Source organism: Orycteropus afer, unplaced genomic scaffold, assembly GCF_000298275.1.
Source record: "Orycteropus afer afer isolate SDZICR_OR568_19922 unplaced genomic scaffold, OryAfe1.0 scaffold00495, whole genome shotgun sequence".
Taxonomy (NCBI): Eukaryota; Metazoa; Chordata; class Mammalia; order Tubulidentata; family Orycteropodidae; genus Orycteropus; species Orycteropus afer.
The window spans coordinates 1,210,638-1,231,369 of NW_006922082.1; the positions used below are offsets into that span (position 1 = coordinate 1,210,638).

General features: G+C 36.9%; 1 protein-coding gene across 1 annotated transcript; it reads left to right on the forward strand.

Annotated features, from left to right (window-relative positions):
* Window positions 1-5,863: 5,863 nt before the first annotated feature.
* On the forward strand, window positions 5,864-19,953 carry MEIOC (meiosis specific with coiled-coil domain). Its single transcript, XM_042782870.1, has 8 exons — window positions 5,864-5,938; window positions 6,485-6,619; window positions 8,683-8,840; window positions 10,680-10,784; window positions 12,052-13,918; window positions 14,548-14,682; window positions 18,639-18,819; window positions 19,724-19,953. Exons 1-8 carry the CDS (start codon window positions 5,864-5,866, stop codon window positions 19,951-19,953), a joined length of 2,886 nt encoding a protein of 961 aa, XP_042638804.1.
* Window positions 19,954-20,732: the final 779 nt, after the last annotated feature.

Genomic DNA, 20,732 nt, shown 5'->3' on the forward strand with positions numbered 1-20,732 from the left:
CTGATCCTCTACTTTACCACGCATGGGATCCTTTTCCAGGGACTGGTCCCTCCTGATAACATGACCATAGTCGAGAGACTAAGTGTAGCCATTCTCAATTTTAAGGAGCATTCTGGCTATACTTCTTCCAAGACAGATTTGTTCATCCTTCTGGCAGTCCATAGTATATTCAATACTCTTTACCAACACAATTCAAATGCATCAATTCTTCTTGGGTCGTCCTTATTCATTATCCAGCTCTCACATGCATATGTGGTTATTGAAAATACCATGGCTGGGGTCAGATGCACTTTAGTCTTCAAAGTGACATTTTTGCTCTTTAACACTAATTTAAAGAGGTCTTTTGCAACAGATACGCTCAATGCAATACGTTGTTTGATTTTTTGACTGCTGCTTCCATGGGTGTTGATTGTGCATCCAAGTAAAATGAAACCAATAATCATAAATTATAAAATTTCCTAATAACCACATGCAAAATTTTTTGAAAAAGAAAACTAATTTTAACGTCTTTTATTTAATCCAATATATCAAAAATATTATAATTTGAATATTACCAGTATAAAATTATGAATGAAATATTTTACATTCTTTTCATATTGAACCTTCAAACTCCAGAGTGTTTCACACGTCAATTCATTGCAGCCATAGTCCAAGTGTTCAATAGCTACATATAACTAGTGGCTACCATTTTGGACTGTGCTGGTCTAGAACACTGCTTCCAAAATTTAGTTGCATCAGAATTACCTGAAGGGCTGTTAAAACACAGAATGCTGGGCCTCAACCTCAGTAGGTTTGGGGAAAAGCCCAAGAATGTGCATTTCTAACAAGTTCCCAGGTAGTGCTGATGCTGTCAGCCTGGGGACTGACGACACTAGTGAGAACCACCAGTCTAGAAGCTAGAGCAGTAAGAAAAAGGAGAGAAGCAATTAGAAACCCAAGACATGCAGAAGGAAGAGGTAAAAATGAGCACTAGATCCAAGCCAGACAGGCAGTAGGACTCCAGTCATAAGTAGACCCTGAAATAAATACAGAGCTTTACAACTAAGAAAACCTCTCATACTCCTCCCTCCAGAGCAGAGTCAATAAAACAGCTTTTCCAGGTTTCAATTTTGTAGGTTCCCTAGGAGGAAAATTAGGGGCCAGCCCAGAACCCAAACAGGCCTTAAAAGCTTTTGCAAGGAAACAACCATCTTCAGGCTCTGATAAACTCTGGTTTATGAAGATGCCCAAACCTCATTATTCAATACAGTGATTTACAAAAGAATCTCAATCCTCTCAACAACAAAAACATTTTAATAAATGTAAAAGAGAAAAAAAAAAAAATCCAACTTTCAGATTTGACCTATAAGTCTGTTCTTTCACAGTATCCTGGTCTGCTAAAATAAAAAGTGAAGCAGATAGAACAATGTGAAGATTTGAGATGCTTAAACATTTTAACAGGTGGGGTGCATTTTCAGGAAGAGTAGATAAATCCTGAATCTCTTTCCTACCTAGAGTTTATATAATCATCCAATTGGGAAATTACATCTTTGTGTGTGTGTGTGTGTGTGTGTGTGTGATTTAGGTAGAAGTTTACAGAGCAAATTCATTTTCCATACAGCAGTTTATACACATTTTGTTTCATGACATTGCCTGCAATTCCTCACAATGTAACAGCTCTCTTCCCACTTGCTCCCTGTAGTTACCTCTTCCCTGTGTCCTTCCCTCCCATGCATTCCTGCTCCTGAGCTGTCTCCCTTTGTAGCAACTACATCTTTTGTGAATGCCTTTTTAATGGGATTAAACTTTGGAAGGAAACTTGCCCTAAAGCAGTTCATCACAACACAGAAGCTATAATAGATCTTTAGAAATAAGTCCTCTGAGCAGCTCTCAAACTCTGTGGCATAAATTAAAAATACAGATACAAAAATAGTATTTTTTCTAGTCCATTGGTGTCAGAAAACCCTTCATTATATAGTGTGAGGATGCCTCAAATTTAAGAATTGGCCAATATTGATATCAATGTCTATCTCCTAAAGCCATTTAAGGAGAAATTGGTAAAAGACACCTTTTTAAGATGTGTTTTTCTAGTGGCACTGTTCTAAGAATCTTTTCCAACATCTGGTTGCATCAAACATTAAGGAACAGAAACTTAGTTTTAGAGGTCAGCGAAACAGGGCTACTCAGAACTTTTCATTTTACAATGAAAACCATAACTGAATGTCTAATTCATCAGTCTAAAAATAAAATACACTCCCAATTAAAATCCCCACTCAAGAAATAAGTTGAACTTAGAAAAAGATCAAAATATACGAAGATGAGAAAGAACATTAATACTACCCTTATGGCCTAACTCACTGCCATCAAGTCAATTCCTATTCAGCAACCTTATAGGACAACAGAACTGGCCCCTAGGGTTACCAAGGCTGTAAATCTTTACTGAAGCAGACTGCCTCATCTTTCTCTAGCAGAGCAACTGGTGGGTTCAGAACCTTCAACCTTTTGGTTAGCAGCCCAATGCATTAAACACAGTGCCACCAGAGCTCCCTAAATACCAAAAATAATAACCTCACTGACATAGAGTTGGTTCCGACTTACAGCGACACTCACTGGGTTTCCAAGGCTGTAAGTCTTTAGGAGCTCTGGTAGCGCAGTGCCTAAGGCACTTGACTGCTAACCAGGAGGCTGTCGGTTTAAATCCACCAGCCACTCCTCGGAAGGAAGGGGTTTAAATCCACCAGCCACTCCTCGGAAGGAAGGTTGACCAAGGTTGGGCAATCTACTTCCGTAGTGATACCGCTTCAGAAACCCAAGGAGAGGTCACTATGAGTTGGTCTGACTAGATGGCACGTAACAAGAAGTCTTTACAGAAGCAAACTGCCCCATCATTCTTCCACGGAGTGGCTGGTGGGTTTGAACCACCAATCTTTTGTTTAGCAGCCAAATGGCTTAAACACTACACCACCAGAGCTCTTTTACAGCTACATTGAAACCTACAGTTTTCTTGCAGCAGATTAAGAAAGAGTGACCTGGAACCCAATCCAGTTTGAAAGGAAAAGCAGAACTTGTACTTCCTACAAAGACAGAAACTATAAAAATTATCCTAGAGAGCCAGAAAAACGCTAATTTGAGTATACAAAAAGGGAGCCTTTTCAAATATTTTTAATAAGGAGCATTTTGTTAGGTTTCCAACAAGCTATTAGAGGTTTAGAAACCATATCTGGTAATTTAGTTAATTCTGGAAGGTATAATTACAGGACGTAGTCCAGTCCTTCAAGAGTCAGAGAGAACTGCATAGTTTGAACTATGCAGGTTTGCAGCCCAAATGGTTAAGTCATTGGGCCATTAGAAAATTGGAAAAACAATTCATCTCATACGTTTGAAAGCATATACACCAGTCCTGCAGTGACTTAGGAGCGTAGTGCCTAAGGCACTTGACTGCTAACCAGAAGGCTGGTGGTTCAAACTCACCAGCCACTCCTCAGAAGGAAGGTTGGGCAATCTACTTCCCTAGGGATACTGCCTCAGAAACCCAAGGAGGGGTCGCTATGAGTCGGATCTGACTCCACGTTTGGTTTTAGTTTGGCAGGGATTTAATTACATATGGTTTGGAATGAGATGAAGGATTCATAGCACTGCGCTCTCTGACATTTAGGTTGTGCCTCTACATACACAAGAATTTAAAACAAACAAAAAAAGTGTTTCATTTGAACTCAAAGTTTTACTTAGGGGAATAATTAAATCCCATTTGTTTTATCACGCAAAACATTTCCACAGGGCAGACTTTTTTTTTTTTTTTTTAATGAAACTGATAATTTAATTTTGCTACTAAAGGAAATGTTTAAGTATCTGTAAAAGTATAAAATGGGCCTCATTAATGTAGCTGAAGAATACCACATTGTACTTTGTTTTCTAGAGTTGAAAAATGAGACGTTAACCTTTAAATATATTTTAGAGGAGAAAGTCTGCATTCTGTACAAATTTTCAGGATGCAATAGGTTTAAATTCTTCTCAGTTCTATCAAAGAATGTTTTTAAATAGCTTAAAAATAATAATAATAGAAACTAATTATAGATTCAGATGCACCTAAATATCTCCAAAATAGCATATGAGAAAAAAATGAGTTTGTTACTTGAGGGCACCACCATTCTAAACTGGATCAAGATGGTTACGAAAATGTGATTAATCGTATTATATAAAAGTGTCTTTCATTGTTGCTCCTATATGGAAACATTTAGTAAACGGAGAAAGAAGATCACCATTTCCTCCCTGACTAAATTCAGATGACGGCAGAGAAGATATAGAACAATTAATTATTTGAGTACTTCTAACTCCTCACTTTGGGAGTTCTGGTAGCGTAGTGCCTAAGGCACTCGACTGCTAACTAGAAGGCTGATGGTTCCAACCCACCAGCCACTCCTCGGAAGAAAGGTTGGGCAATTTACTTCCGTAGAGATACTGCCTCCGAAACCCAAGGAGGGCTCGGCTATGAGTCCAGTCCGACTCCAAGGCATATCACACACAACTCCTCACTTTAATCTGAGGTTTGTAAGTATCTTTGTGTTGTTCTTAGGTGCCATGGAATCTATTTGGATCCATAGTGACCCTATGTGACAGAGTATAACTGCCCTGTAAGGTTTTCTAGACAGTAATCTTTTCAACAGGAGCCCTGGTGATGCAGTGGTTAAAGCGCCCAGCTGCTAATCAAGGGAAAGATGTGGCAGTCTGCTTCCATCAGTGGGTTTGGTTTTGGATTTTGAGGACAAAAAAAATTGCATTTCTCTAAGGAGCTCTGGTAGCATAGTGGCTAAAGCACTTGACTGCTAACCAGAAGGTTGGCGGTTCAAACCCACCAGCCACTCCTCGGAAGGAAGGTTGGGCAATCCTACTTCCGTAGTGGAAACCCAAGGAGGGGTCGCTATGAGTCGGGGCCGACTCGATGGCAAATAACAACAACAACAACAACAAGATAATCACATCCCTAAATTGGACTGCTGACGTAAATGGCTTGTCTACTGCTGGAAATGGCTTCTTTATCGTAAAGATCAGAGTGAACTTTATTCATACCAAATGCCTTCATTCCCGCTGAAGGATGAAGGGCTAGAAGGGTGGTTCTTCTCAGAATGGGAGTCTCTCCGCAACACCCTACCCAACAAGGGACACCTCACTCTCCATAAGCCGGCACGGCACATGGTCTATTATTCTTTGGGCGGCTCCAAAGGATTCTGGGAGTAAGAGGAGGGACCAACGGGTAAATATGAGATGTTGGCACAGAGTCGGCAGAGGAGGTTAGGATGATCAGCCAGTTGCTGAACCACCTCTCAAACAGTTCCTAGCACCTCCACCGCTTCTCCTACTGGGTAGGCCCTCGCTATACCTCCTACTACGCCCCTCCCCTATGGTGCCCTAGCAGCCAATCATTGGGCTAGTGCTTGCCAGTCTGGGCCAATCCCAAGTATACTTACTTTGAGCGGGAAAAGCTCAAAAGCTGTAGGAGAGTTAGGTCTGCTAATCTCGCCCTCTTGGCCCTGTCTCTCCCCGGTGAGTAACAGACCTGGAGGCAGTTGTCCATTGGTTAGGTAGCGAGCCAATGGGGGGGTGCGAAGCGGGGGGCGGGCCTCACGGGAGGAGGTGGGAGGGTCCTGGGTCGCGTGCCGGGTCGCGAGGCGGGGGTGGGGGGTTGGGGGGTTAGGCAATGTAACGGCCTCTTCCCCTGCCCCTCCTTCCCCGCTCCGCCCCCCACCCCCACAGACCGGCTCCTGGCAGAGCCCGGGGCGACGGCGGCGGCCACCTTGGGGTGTGGGCAGGGGGAGTTGGGCCTCGACGGCCCTCCTCACCCCCGTATCCCAGAAGCTGTAGCTAGCCCAGAAGCGGTTGGGGCCCCATGGAGGTGAGGCGGAGACGCCCTGCTCGCCCCCTTACCCCTTCAATCCCCCCAGGCCTGAGGGAGGGACTTGAGGTAACTAGTGGGGACGGTCAGGGCCCGGTGGCGGTCATATTTGGAGGATGGCGACAGTGAGAAGAGGCTGAGGAGTGGGTGCGCGCCCAGAAGCGGCTCTGTGAGGAGGCCGGGGCCGGCGGGAGAGGTCAGGTGGCCCGTGAGGAGCTCCGACCGGCCTCCCGGGCCACGCAGCGGGGGCGGGCGGGGGCCGCACTGACACGTATGGGCTATCGCAGTGCGGGTGACAAGGCCCGCCGGCCGGGGCTGGTGTCGCAGCGATGCGCGGACAGCCGCCGCTTTTCCCACGTCGGGCCGCGGCGGCGCTGAGGCAATGCCCGGCGGCGGGGTCTGTCAGGGCTGGCGGGCGCCGCGCCTCGGGTCGCCCGCAAATGGTCGGGAGGAGAGGGCCTCCCGGGACCGGAGCGCGGGGCCCCACGTTAGCGCCCTCTGAGAGGACTGGGAGTTGAGGGACTCCAATAGTCTAGTGGAAACCGTCGTCTGGCCGTTGCAGCCTCGGCTTTCCACCGCTCCTGACTTTCTCCATTTCCCATCCATGTCGTGCAGCCGAAAGTCGCGTTCCGTGGAAGTGTGAATCGCTGCTGGAACCTCAATGCCGACACCAGCAGTAGATTAACAGACGTCTTCAACAGCGTGATGCTGACTGGCTCCACTTCTTTCTATGATTGCTACAAATCTCAGGTCCATTGATAACAACCCTTCGTTAGAGCATTTATTCCAAATCAGATTCATCTACTGAAGCCAATTCACTTAGGTTCATATAGATTGGTCCATGATTAGGACCAGAAAGACAGTGGCAGAAATAGAGTTTGCAGGATACATATTTTATTTTGAAAATAATGTAAAGAATAAGATTTTTCATTGACTCCTGTTTCTATCTCGTTCTCAACATAACATGAGGTCAAAAATGTAAAAAAAATTCCATATTTATTTAGTAAGACCATAGAATATTTTTTTCCTTCAGGCATTTATTGCCAAGCCAATATAAACATACTTTTGATCATTTAAAGGTGAAATAGTTTACTCCTTTATTCTCTGGCCTTAACATGCTACGATTTGCCTCACCTAAAACATTTAGTTTCCATTAATCATATTACCTTAGGCTTGAGATAACTTAAATCATTTTCATTCACATTGTTCACCCCACCCATCAATGCCATCAATGTTGATATTATACTTTGAGTTATAATAATATTGTAAACTAATTTTATTTTGTATAATATTATGCCCACTGTACAGACAGAGAAACTTGAGGCTCAGAGAGTTTGATTTGTGCCCTAAGTAGCATAGTTCAACCGGAACCTAGCTTTTTATTCCCAAGACCCAGTGTTCTGTTCTCTATAATGTTACATCTCTACTAAAATTGCCTTATATTTAATTTCTTAAAGGAAGGAATTTCTGGAATAAACAAAATCTGAATTAGTTTGATCTGTTGTTTGTTAAATTCATTCTATTTTAAAGTATTTTTGCTGCACCTCTATCTCTTTTGGAAGAGGCACGTTTTATTAAAATCTTAAAATTCAAACTTTTTGTTTACACAAAATTCATTATAGAAGCATTAACACACAAAAAAAGAAAAATATGCTTGTAGAGAGTCTTTCTTCTACTTATAGTATTATCTAAAATTTTTGGAGGGATAACATTTTATATATCTGATTTTCACAATATCTCTTGGAAATAGAAACTAGGATGAAAATTTAAAATATATAAGAAAGGTTCTAGATTGGAGTAAGAAGACCCTGAGATTTGCTTTTAGTTTTTTCCTTTACTATCTCTGTAATTTGTGGATTCAGTTTCCTTTTCTCTCAAAAAACAGATAAGGAGCTCTGGTAGCATAGTGGCTAAGACACTTGCCTGCTAACCAGACGGCTGGCGGTTCAAACTCACCAGCCACTCCTCGGAAGGAAGGTTGGGCAATCCTATTTCTGTAGTGATACTGCCTTGGAAACTCAAGGAGGGGTCGCTATGAGTCGGGTTTGACTCGACGGCACACAACAACAACATATCACAGGTTAAGTGAATTTGATAATGTATGTGGAATTTTTATTTGAAAATTGCAAAATGCTATATAAATGTATATATTTTTTTCTTTCACAGATAGGGTGTGTTAAGACTGTTTAGTATTAAAAAAAAACAAAAAAACACCACTGCCATCAACTTGATTTGGACTCATAGTGACCCCCATTGGGTTTCCAAGGCTGCAAATCTTTACAGAAGTAGATTGCCTTATCTTCCAGGAGCAGCTGGTGGATTTGAACTGCTGACCTTCTGGTTAGCAGCCAAATGCCTTACCCACTATGCCACCAGAGCTCTTTGAGTTTAATGTATGACTTATTAAAAATAACACTGTTAGTATCGACATAATGCTCATCACCTCAAAAAATTAAAACTGCAATCATTGTAGACATTTTATACAGGGATCAGCAAACAACAGCATAGTCCAGGGGCCAAACCTTCCTGATGTTTGTTTTTGTAAATAAAGTTTTATTGGAACATAGCCACAGCCACTTAGGTCTGTGGCTGCTTTGGTGCTAAAATAGCAGAACTGAGATTTTAATGGCCTGCATAGCCTAAAATATTTACTGTCTGGCTCTTTATAGAAAAAGTTTAACAACCTTTGGTATAGAGAAGTAGCTAAGTCTATGTTTGAATGTAAGTCTCCTAACTCTTACTATTTTGCTAATATTCTATAATAAGGGAAGCTTTATGTGTCTGATATGCAAATGTTTGTTATAAAATTTCAGAGTGAAGACAATGTAGACCCAAGGCAGACCTGCACTCCATTTTCTTCATCAACAGAATATTCAAGTTCTGTAGATTCTTCACTTTTCTATGCACCATGGTCTACTTATGGAGATGATATTAAACAACCTTCTAATTCTCAAATCAATGTTAAGAACAGGTAAATTAATAAATTAGACTTCTCAAACTAAATGAGGTGTTTTTAAATTTCATTACATAGGAACCCAGGAGCATTAATGCTTTGTTCCCTATAGTAGCATTTTAATGTGGTAGCATTATAATTTTACCTTTATCAGACTTTTAGAAAAGCTGAAACTGTGCATTTATGTATGCTTTTTATTTTATTACTTTTTTTATTAATTAGAGGGAATCCTTAGTGAATAAATCTTAAGTTCCTCTTTTAATGATAATATAATTGTTATAATATCTTGATCTATTTATTTAATCCAATTCTTAGTTTTACATATTTTTTTCCTTCACAAGTACAAAACAAACAGGAAACTAACTTCAACTCTATATCAGATGCTCTCCTACTGGGGATATAGAGTAACACAGCAAACATTATCCCTGCCTTCATAGATCTTACAGTAATGCTGCTACTGCTGCTGCTGACATACCAGGCAATTATAGTGAGGGTTACAAAAAAGGAAGCCTAGGATATGTGAGCCTATTGCAAGGAGAAGCCTAAGGGAGTGACATCTACTTTTGTTTTAATTATATATAAAGGATAAGTTGATATAGGCTGATATGTCTTTAGTTTAATCAGGGAATAGTTACTTGTTGAATCTTACTAATTAAAAAAATGTTAAAATTTTAAAAATCCTGTTAAATTCTCTAAGATAATGATTTTATTAGAAAGATTATATACTACTATTTAATTCTATATCCCCCAGATAACATCTATTAATGTAGCATATAATACATTGACTTTTTAAAGAACTATGCTAACAAATTATATTTTAAATTTTTATAGTAAATATTTATGAAATAATACTATATAGTATAAAAACCATTAGACTTGTAAGTGGACAGTTTGGTCAGCAAGTGTTTGGCAAGTCATGTACCCTTGCAAACTACAAATTCTTTGTGTATCAAATGATCATTCATTCATTCAACAAGGTGATAACTGAATGATTACTAATGCCTGCCCTTCCTATGTTATGAAGATCAATGAAATGTTTGAGTGTTACACAAATATAAGGTATTAAATTTAAAATGTCCTAACACTGTGAAATGTTGGAAAATAAGATATGAAAAAGCAAGAAGTTACAATTTAAAAAACATTATTGCTGGATAGAAATTACCCAAAAATTATACGAGGTAAAAAGGTACCAATTAATTTTTCATCTCCTTTTAGTTTTATACATTTTGTATTATTTAGATGGTTTTAGTCACTAGGTAGGATTTTGGATTGATGGAACTCCAGTCACTACTTTGGCAAGAATTTAGGGTCAGTCCCCCAAATCTGTTATATTTAAGGAACAACTGCAATATTGCTGTGGTACCTATATAACCATGTGTAGCATTTCACTTTTTTGTCCAACATTTAGTGTAAACAGTTACAAAACTAGACAAGCAGGTTCATATGGTTTTCAAATCACAAATGAAGAAATTGAGCAGGTGTTGATAGAATGATGTATAATAAAACCAGAGATGATTTCAGGAACAGCCATCGTACCAAATATGTCTGTGAGATCATAGGTCAGAGTTTTACATCTTAGTCACCTAAAATGAAAAGCACTTGTAGAGAAATAAGAGGTAGGCATACATTGTGAACTAGAATATGATTTGAAACAAAAGGGGAATATTTATATAGGATAGACACCATGCCAAAGTGGAAAATATTCTTGAGATCTTACAGATCTCATATCCCTTCTTTATTTGAAATAATGATACAGATTCAGACCAAATATGGTAGAATGAGTCTGGAAATAGAAATCAATATATTGTATTTCAATATGAATAAAATAATTTATAGTTGGTATTCATTTATTTTCAGGATTCAAACTGAAAGAAATGACTATGGCAGTGAAACAGACTTATATGGACTTGTATCTAACATTTTGGAAGAACAAGATAAGTCACAGCCATATTTTGCTGAGGGGTTAGTATATTATATAAGTTATATAGAATACAGTAAGCTTTTAAATTCACATATACTACATTACCCTAATTATTAACTTTTTAAACACTGGAAGTAAAATTCATATAACATAAAAATAACAATTTTCAAGTAAACAATTAAGTGGCATTCACAGTGTTGTGTAGCTATCACCTCCAACTTGTTCTAAAACATTTCATCTCCCTGAAAGGAAACCCCATACCCATTAAGCAGTTACTCCTTACCCCTACTCGCTGGCAACTACCATTCTGTAGTCTGTTTCTATTATTAATTAGCTTTTATTTTTACTTAATAGAGGATCATCTGGCAGTAGACATATGAATTCAGATATTTGTTTCTTGTTGTTGTTGTTGTTGTTGTTACGTGCCGTCGAGTCAGCCCCGACTCATAGCGACCCCTCCTTGGGTTGCCGAGGCAGTATCACTACGGAAGTAGGATTGCCCAACCTTCCTTCCTAGGGGTCTTAATTTTGCTGAAATACTTTCGATATAATTGGAAGTTTCAATCTAAAAGTTTTAGTCATTATTAAGAATTTTCATTTGGAAACGTATTCTTGCTTAATTCAGAGGTATTTCCCTTAAGCTCATGAGTTAAAGTTTGACTTAAACAGTGTAAATTCCAAAGAGCTTTTATACATAATTTCAAAGAATAAAAGTATCATTACTGCTATGCAGAAATACATATGGATTTTATTAATGTGATAACAATTTTTAAATATGCTTCAATTGTTTTATTTGGGTATGAAAGCCATACTACCCAAATACCCTATTTCATAAACAGGGAAGTATGTAACACACATGTGACCAATTAACATCTTTTCATTTAAAAAACAGTTTAAGCAGAACACATCTTTTTTCATGAAAAAAAAAAAAATTATGGTTGATTCACATTTTCTATTATATAATAACCTAATCAGAAAAAAAACTTATTTTGTTCTCTGCTTACTATAGATGAACAATTCATCTTAAGACCATGCAGTTACCAGTGTTAAGCCTTCATTAATGCCTCTTGGGAAAGTACAGTGAAGGCATATTAAATTAAAATGCATATTTATATAGCATACAATACAATTTCAAGTGACAGAGAATTATTTGGAGCTAATGGCAACTTATCAGACAAAATTTGAAAGGATTAGAAAATGATGATGTGGGGAAAGATAAATGTTTTAAAAAGCCTTTCCTACCTTCTCCACTGAGGAGAAAAAGTCTTTAAAACTTAAGTTGTAATTGAATATATTTACTTGTTCTAGGACCTGCTCCTCCAATTTAAAGTCAGTTTGGCCAGTGAACACAAGCGGATTTACAGATCACCATGAGCTCTTAACAGAAACAAAAAGGCCACTAGATACCATCTCTCAACAAGCTTTTTATAGTGGTGAATCTGTGTCAGCTGTGGAAAAGCAGTATCTACATAATAGTAATCTCACACCACAACAAAAAATAGATGAACTTTATCATGGATTTACTGGCTTAGACCTTGAAGAACAATGGATGTACCCCTCACGAAGTGATCACTCTAACTATTACAATATCCAGACAAGTGATACAGCTAAATCAACATTCCAAGAATATCCATTTATCAAAAATTGTTTTACACCACGAACTGGTCTGTCTGACATCATGAAAGAGTCTGGAGTTGATACTTACCCTTATGGGAGAGAAAAAATATGTGCTAAAGGTCTTGAAGCTCCATTACAACAAAAAAGGGCAGAAATGTTTCTTTCCCAATTTAATAGATACAACGAAAATGTAGATTACTGTAGATACCCAGAATATGCTCATCCTAATAAAGCTAAGCTTAATAAATGTTCTAATTTTAATGTCCAAGACAGTAAAAAATTAGCCAATGGCACACCTGAAACACCATCGGTAGAAGCAGATACCTACACAAAGTTATTTCAAGTTAAACCAGCAAATCAGAAAAAAATGGAGGAGGCAATACCGGACCAGCAGAATTTCACATTTCCCAAAACTACATCACATCAGACAGAAAAACAGTTTGCAAAGGAAGCAGCATTCACTGCTGATTTTGGCTTAAAATCAGAATATGGACTGAAACCTCATACAGCTTGTCCAGCTAATAATGATTTTGCTAATGTCACAGAAAAGCAGCAGTTTGCTAAACCTGATCCCTCAAGTTCTGAGTATTTTAAATCAGTGAATTTGTTATCAAATGCAGCAACATCTTCAGGAAGCATCAACTTAAGCAGACCAACTTGGATGAATGTTCAAACAAAAAATAATACTCCTATTCCTTATCGAAATCAAGGTACCTTGATGAAATTAAATAGTCATTTAAGTGCTGCTGCAAAAGGTTCTAACCATTCAGATTTTCCCCAAATATCATCCACAAACTTAACCCCAAATAGCAATTTATTTCAAAAGTATTGCCAAGAAAACTCTTCAGGATTTTCTAGTTTTGATTTTAGTTACAATGGTGCAGAAAGAATTCAATCTGTCAGTCACTTGGAAGGACTGACAAAGACTGGAGAAGAAAATTTCTTTGAATTGGTTACTGATAAAAAAATAAAGCAGCCAAATGGATTTTGTGATAGTTACTCACCTCAGCAATATGGGATCATTGAAAATGTGAACAAACATAATTTTCAAGCTAAGCCTCAGAGTGGACATTATGATCCTGAGGAAGGTCCAAAACATTTAGATGGCTTATCTCAAAATACATACCAAGATCTGTTGGAGTCACAGGGTCACTTTAATAGCCACAGACAGGGAAGTGGAGACAGCAATATTAATAGCCGTGTGACTCGCACACAGGCATCATGCTTTTCTAATAATTATATGATGGGAGATATAAGGCATAATCAGAGTTTTCAACAACTTGGTTCCAATGGCTTTCCCCTAAGATCTACCCACCCATTTGGCCATTCTGTTATTCCACTATTGGATTCCTATGATTTGTTTTCTTTTGATGACTTAAGCCATTTATACCCTTATTTTAATGATATGATGTATGGTGATAATTCCTTTTCTGGTTTCGTGCCAACTTTTGGATTTCAAAGACCAATTAAAACCCGTAGTGGACCAGCTAGTGAACTTCATATTCGTCTAGAAGAGTGCTATGAACAGTGGAGAGCATTAGAGAAGGAGAGAAAGAAGGTAACCAAAAGCTATCCATTTAGGAATACTTCAGTATGTTCCTCTTCCTATCTTCATTATATCTATCCCTAGTGGTACAAATAAATAGTTAAAGAGCACAGCTGCTAAACAAAAGAGAGAAAGATGTGGCAGTCTGCTTCTGTAAAAATTTACATTGTTGGAAACCCCATGGGACAGTTCTACTCTGTCCTTACAGGGTTGCTATGAGTTATAGTAGTAGTATTAATACTTGCCTCATTTCTAAGCTGAATTCTGTAACGTGCAGTGTTCATTAAGTCTGTGACTATAAGGTGTTAACTAGGTGACAAAAACTAAAATCTTGAGATTCTTAAAAATTGTTATGTTCTATTTATTTTCCCTATGAAGTAGACTTTTTACCTTAATAGGTTACAGTTTTATTTCTTTGAATTTTTTTAGAATTGTCAGACTGTTCAAGTGCATATTTATATGCATGAAGCATGACAGAACAATACTGTGGTACTGTGGTTTGTATATGTTGCCTTTTTGACACCAAAACAATTTTTTAAGCAGTGTTTTTCATCTTATTTCTTAGGTCAGTGGGAAATATTATTCACTGTTGAAGCATATTTAGAAAATTCATCATCTAAAAATTTTATAATTTTTTACAGACTGAATTAGCCCTTGCCAAGAATTACCCAGGGAAAAAAATATCCAGTATTAACAGTACTCCATTTCCAAGGCTGACCTCCAATCCATCTAGAGTTGATCGCTTAATTGTGGACGAACTTCGAGAACAAGCCAGAGTAAGTTGTAAAAACATCCAATAGTGGATTTTTAGACTGCTTGATAAAATTCTTAAACACTTAGCAAATTATAGCTCTATAGGATTTTAAAATCACATTTACATGTAATTCTTTGAAATATAGTCTTCACGTTTGGTCCTAGGACTATGGTTATATACATATGGTCATATATTTAGAAAAGGGAAAACAGTCCTAATCATATAAAAACTACCTTTAGATATTTAAATGGCTCCTTCCAAACCCAAATTGGCAATTGACTAATGCTCAAAATAATTTTTTTTAAAGCAAAAACCATTTTAAATAATACTTTAGGGAAAGTTCCATTTCTTAGGCACAAACATGTTTTCTAGCTTGATAAGCAAATGGCTTTGAGTTATACAAGGTGGTAAATGAACAGGGAATTACTGTATTTCATTTTCTTAAGCTTGCACTCTTAAACCATTCAGTAAGTATTAAGCTTATCCAGCAATGTATTAAAGAGTGATAAACTGGATTATGTAGATGTACATAACTTTACAAAATAGTTTTGTTTTGGAAAAATACTGAAAGTCAGAACTCAATGGGCTGCCTTGTTTTTTCAGGTCTTGCAAGTTCTCCACCTTTGACAGGGTGCAGCCTTACCACTTTGCTGTCACTCTCTATTAGTGGAGAACATTTGAGCTTTCTTCTCTGACAGGTTTCCACCTTACACAGATTCTGGCTTTCGTAGGTTTTACTGTATATTGCTTCAAATCAAATGTTGCAAAGAATCCTGTTGTCATTTTATAATTTAACAAATAATTATTTCTATTATCTTTTTAATTTCTGAATTTTATAAGCAATTTTAATAGAGGAGGTAGACTTTTTAATTTTTTTACTTTTATTTTTAAAAACCTTATACTATTTTCCCAAATAAAATTTTATAAAAATTCCAAGGGAAAAGCATTCACCTAAACAGATTATTTCTACAACTGAATAAAAGCCATTTTAGGAATTAGAAAAAGCAAAATAATAGTTTATCTTATTAAACATCAGTTTCTTGTTACCACCCTGTCTCGAAAATACAGATATGAACTATTTCAGTGGAAAAAGATTTTACCTAGCTTTCAGCCTTGTCAGTTGAAATTCTTTTATCAAAACAGTAAATCTACAAATGGAATTTATCCATGGTATATTCAAATATAAGGAGCCATGGTGGTGCTGTGGTTAAGCACTTGGCTGCTAACTTTTTAACTTAAAGGTCAGTGGTTCGAACCCACCAGTTGCTCTGCAGGAGAAAGATGTGGTGGTCTGCTCCTATAAAGATTACAGCTTTGGAAACCCTATAGGGCAGTTCTACTCTGTCCTATCAGGTTGCTGTGAGTCTGAATCCACTCAACCGCACTGGGCTTGAACATAAAATGTTCAAATACTGACATGGGTTACACACAGATGTATGTTAATGAACATCGTTTTCATTTTTTTCTTAAAATTGTTTGAAGTTAGAATTCCTTACCTCAGTAATACATTCCTGGCAATATATAAAAGTTTCAAAAACTGTAGATATTAAGAAATATACCTTTTCCAGCTATGCTTAGCTTTTGCATTAATTTAGAAGCTTGTTAATAGCTCTATTATAATTTACTTTAACTATACATAGCACATTATTTCAATAATACACAACAGGTAAAAAATATTTTTGGATGTGCTATTTTCAGAAAGGAGCTCTGTTGGCATAGTGGTTAAAGCATTCAGGTGCTAACCAAAAGGTAAGCAGTTCAAACCCAGCACCCACTCCATGGGAGAAAAATGAGGCTATCTTCTTCTGCAAAGATGTACAGCCGTGGAAACCCTATGGGGCAGTTCTACTCTGTCCTATAGGGTTGCTATGAGTCAGAATTGACTCAGTGGCAGTGGGTTTGGTTTTCGGTTTGGTTAGTTTTACAGAATTCTGCAAAAAAAAAAAAACTTTAAAAATGTTATTAAAAACCACTCAGCAATTATGGCCCCTAGCTGCCATAATTCAGCTTCAGGTCTGGAATTGAACCCACAACTGTGGTTTCCAGCCAAACAAAGTACAGGCATGTGAGTTAAACATTTACCTCAAGTAGACACACGCCCTGGAGAGAACAATCATGGGAGAAGGAAGGGCTGCTTATGCACAGGAAGATAGCTCAGGGTGCAGAAGAGTATGAAGGGATGGACACTGGGAGGAGGTAACTATGGGGAGGAAGTGGAAGGGGAGCTGCTGCATTATAAATTTTGGTCAATGACATGAGACAAAGTATATGTGAACTGCTGTATGAAAAGTGAATTTACTCTGTAAATCTTCACCCAAATCCTAATTTAAAAAAAAAAAAAAAACACTCAGCAAATTACTTCCCTTAACATCTATCATTTATTTGAAGTGATTTCATCTTATTTTTAAAAATACATAATTAGTAGTTCACTGTGGCTTTTTGCATGTGGTGCTTTTCTTTTGTCTTCCCCAAGGATTTGGTATACAGTTGGGAAGAAAATAATACCTGTACTTTTATATTCTCCATTCCAAACCCCAAATCCACTGCCATCCAATTGATTCTGACTCAGCAACCCTGTTAGGACAGAGTAGAACTGCCACAGAGGGTTTCCAAGGCTGTAAATCTTTTTTTTGTTGTTGTTTTTAATTTCAAAGCTGTAAATCTTTAAAGAAGCAGATTGCCTACTTTTTCTCCCATGGAGTGGTTGATGGATTTGAACTGCCAAGCTTTTGGTTAGCAGCCCAGTGTTTTAACCATATTGCCACCAGAGCCCCTTTATTTTCTCTATAAGCAGAACTTATTCCAAAGAAATTTGATGTGAGTATAAGGTTAGAGAGGCATTCATTCAGATGCCTTTAGCTTAACTGAGTGTTTTAGTGCTCTCCAGTTGCTAAATACCAAATTCTAATGTGAATTGTTACATGATTTATCTTCTAAAGGCAATTATTGTATTCACTTGATGTTCAACATCCTAATTATTTGAAAAATTCTTTTTAGACACCGAGTTTAGAATTTGAAACATGTCAAGCTTATAAAACTATGAAACAAATTCCCCCTACTGATCAAACATACCTACTCACTTATCAACTGTATCATTATCTGACTTTCACATTTATAATATTAAAAACCTATGATTTGACTATTTTGCATATATGTCTGGTGGTAAGAAATGCCAAGGTGTGAGGCGAGAATAACACTGGCTATAATGGTTAAGGTTATGTGTCAACTTGGCTGGACTACAATTCTCAGTGGTTTGGAAATTAAGTGATGTCATAGCCATTCTCCATTTTTGCATGATGACGATTGTCATGTAACAACCTGGTCTTTGGAACCTAACCATGTCTCTATGTGAGGAAAGGGTATATACTCAATGTCTTTTTATTTATATATATATTTTTAGCTTAACTCCAAACAGTTAAGGGACTTCCTTAGCAATTTTAACAGTGATGGCATTTATTTTGTATTATTCCAGTATAAATATAAATCACTATCTGGATTATGGATTCCTTAAATCTTCCATTAGTCTGTATTATTTTCTGAGTATCTCTGATTTCCAAAATGGGAACATTGGAGACCCAGAAAGATTAAGGACTTTCTGAGGTCAGGATTAATTAATGTACAGTTTCTCATTTTTTTTTCCTTTAATGTTCTATTTTCAGGCTATTTTCTTACTTGCCATAATAATATTGAATATTATATTTGTACTTTCTATTAATGGCACAGGAATGTTTGACTTTTTCATTGTTGGCTTATTCTCAAAATGAACATCCTGAAAGATTTTAGAATTGATGCATACAGATATAAAAGACTGACTTTCCATCTTTACTTCTCCCTGCATGGTGTCTAAGACACAATAAGGATTCAAATAGTTATTTAATCAATGTTACTGCTCTCTATTCTGCTTCATTGAAGATTTGTTACTTATGTTAATGGCAATGTGGTTACATGCCTTAACAAAATTTAAAATATTTCCCTTAGGTTGTGACTTTATTAGGCAAAATGGAACGTCTTCGAAGCTCTCCCCTTCATGCTAATATCTCTACTGCTCTTGATAGACACTTGGAGTCCATTCACATCGTACAGTCACGTAGAAAGGATGAAATTGTAAATGCTTCAAATCGGCAAAGGCAAGGAGTTCCTAGGTGCCAAGATGACAGAGGTACAAATATTAATGCATATTCTTTTGCTAACCCCAAAACCAAACCCACTGCTATCGAGTTGATTCTGACTCATAGTGACCCCTGTTGGGTTTCCAAGGCTGTAAATCTTTACAGAAGTAGATCGCCCAGTGTTGCTTCCATGGAGTGGCTGGTGGGTTTGAACACCAACCTGCTGTTTAGCAGTCAGATGCCTTAGGCACTGTGCTACCAGAGCTCCTCTTTTGCTAAGGCAATGCAATAATGCCTATTAGTAAAATCAGATTTTGAGGTTAAAAGGTTGGATTTCTAAAATTTACACTTATATAAAGAATAAGTTTGTAAATTATCATTTATTCCAAAAGTACTTTATTTCGTTAATTTTGTCTATTATAACTCTCTCTTAAGACAAAGTTAGTATTCTATTTAAAGCAAGTCTGTCATATAAGTAAGAAATAAAGTACCAAACTTTTAAGTATTTTGACTTGCTCAATCAATAGCCATCTTTCTTTAATAATGTTTGATCAATTTATTAACAACAGCACATAAGAATTAAGGGGGTTCTCGTAGACATTGTTCTGAGTAAAATAAATCAGACACAAAATGACAAATATTGTATGATCTCACTTATATGAAATGCCTAGAATAGGTAAATGCATAGCGAGAAAAGTTGATTAGTGTTTACCAGGGGCTAGATTGAGTTTCTGTTGAGGGCGATGAAAAATATTTGGGAATGGGTGATGGTGATGGTTGTACAACATGGCGAATGCAATAAATGTCACTGAATTGTACATTTTAAAAAGGTTAAAATGCAAATGTTTATGTGTTTTACCACAATAAAATTTAAAATATATAATTTTTTAAAAAGAAGTTAAGATAATCTTAATGTTATCTAATATGAACTGACCCTGAACATTTCTTTTACAGATGTTTTTGCTCTTGCTTCAGCAATTAAAGAGATGTGTGTGGCTACTCAGAAAGCCCGTACTACCCTATGGTGTGCCCTGCAGATGACCTTGCCCAAAACAGTCAGTACAGCTGGTCAAGCAGATGTGGAAAAAGCTTTACAAGATATAGTAAATTGTGAAAATAAAGTCCATGAAAGCATAAATAGTAGCAATTCACTGAACCAGAGAGGTGAAACAAACAAACATTAAGGAAATGCCAGCTGAAAGAAGAATAAAAGCTGATTAAGTAAATGTATCAAGACATGCTAATTTTAATGAACTTGTCAAACTTGAAAATTTCAGTAATTTTCCTTCAGATTTAAAGTTAATACCTTAATGAAGTCTAACTTCTATTTAAAAATCTTCTATTTTGAATGAATCAGATATAGTTTAAAAGTGAACTCAAAGGTAAAATTGACTACTCTAGAAGTTCTGAGTAGTCAAAGATAAGTTTAAATAAATTAAATATTTCCTAACAGCTAATATATTGCTTAAACCCATTCTGCAGTGCAGGTAAATGCATGTTAAATTCTTCTAGGAGATAAGTTTCATTTAGGTCTGTCTTAGTAAGTATAATTCCAAATAATGAATCTAAGTGACTGTAACCCAATTATGGCTACAGTCTAGTAATATAACCAAGACAAGTTTGATTGTGATATAAAAGTGTTTTCCTTACAAAACTGGAATAATACCTAGGAGACAAAGGGAGACAAGGATAAACTCAATATTCATGTAAAAATTTAATATTTAAAACACTACCATATTTATAAATTTGGAATCTTAGTGCCTAAATACATGGAGGGAAATGCATCTGATTCTCCTAAATTAGTGATGAAAATGCCAGTGTAAAACCATGCAAGTTATTGAATATAAAACCTGTTCAAATCATTTGTGAATATTCTTTAAAATGTAATTATACTATCAATTATTAAATATTTCCAATTTTAAAATATTTAATCAAAATATTTCCTTTATCTGGATCTTTTAGA

Excerpts from the sequence above, each read along its gene's own strand:
- MEIOC (XM_042782870.1), top strand. The coding sequence starts at position 5,864 with ATGGAGGTGAGGCGGAGACGCCCTGCTCGCCCCCTTACCCCTTCAATC. Across the intron at positions 8,841-10,679 it reads CAAATCAATGTTAAGAACAG|GATTCAAACTGAAAGAAATG; the intron begins GTAAATTAATAA and ends ATTTATTTTCAG. Across the intron at positions 13,919-14,547 it reads TAGAGAAGGAGAGAAAGAAG|ACTGAATTAGCCCTTGCCAA; the intron begins GTAACCAAAAGC and ends AATTTTTTACAG.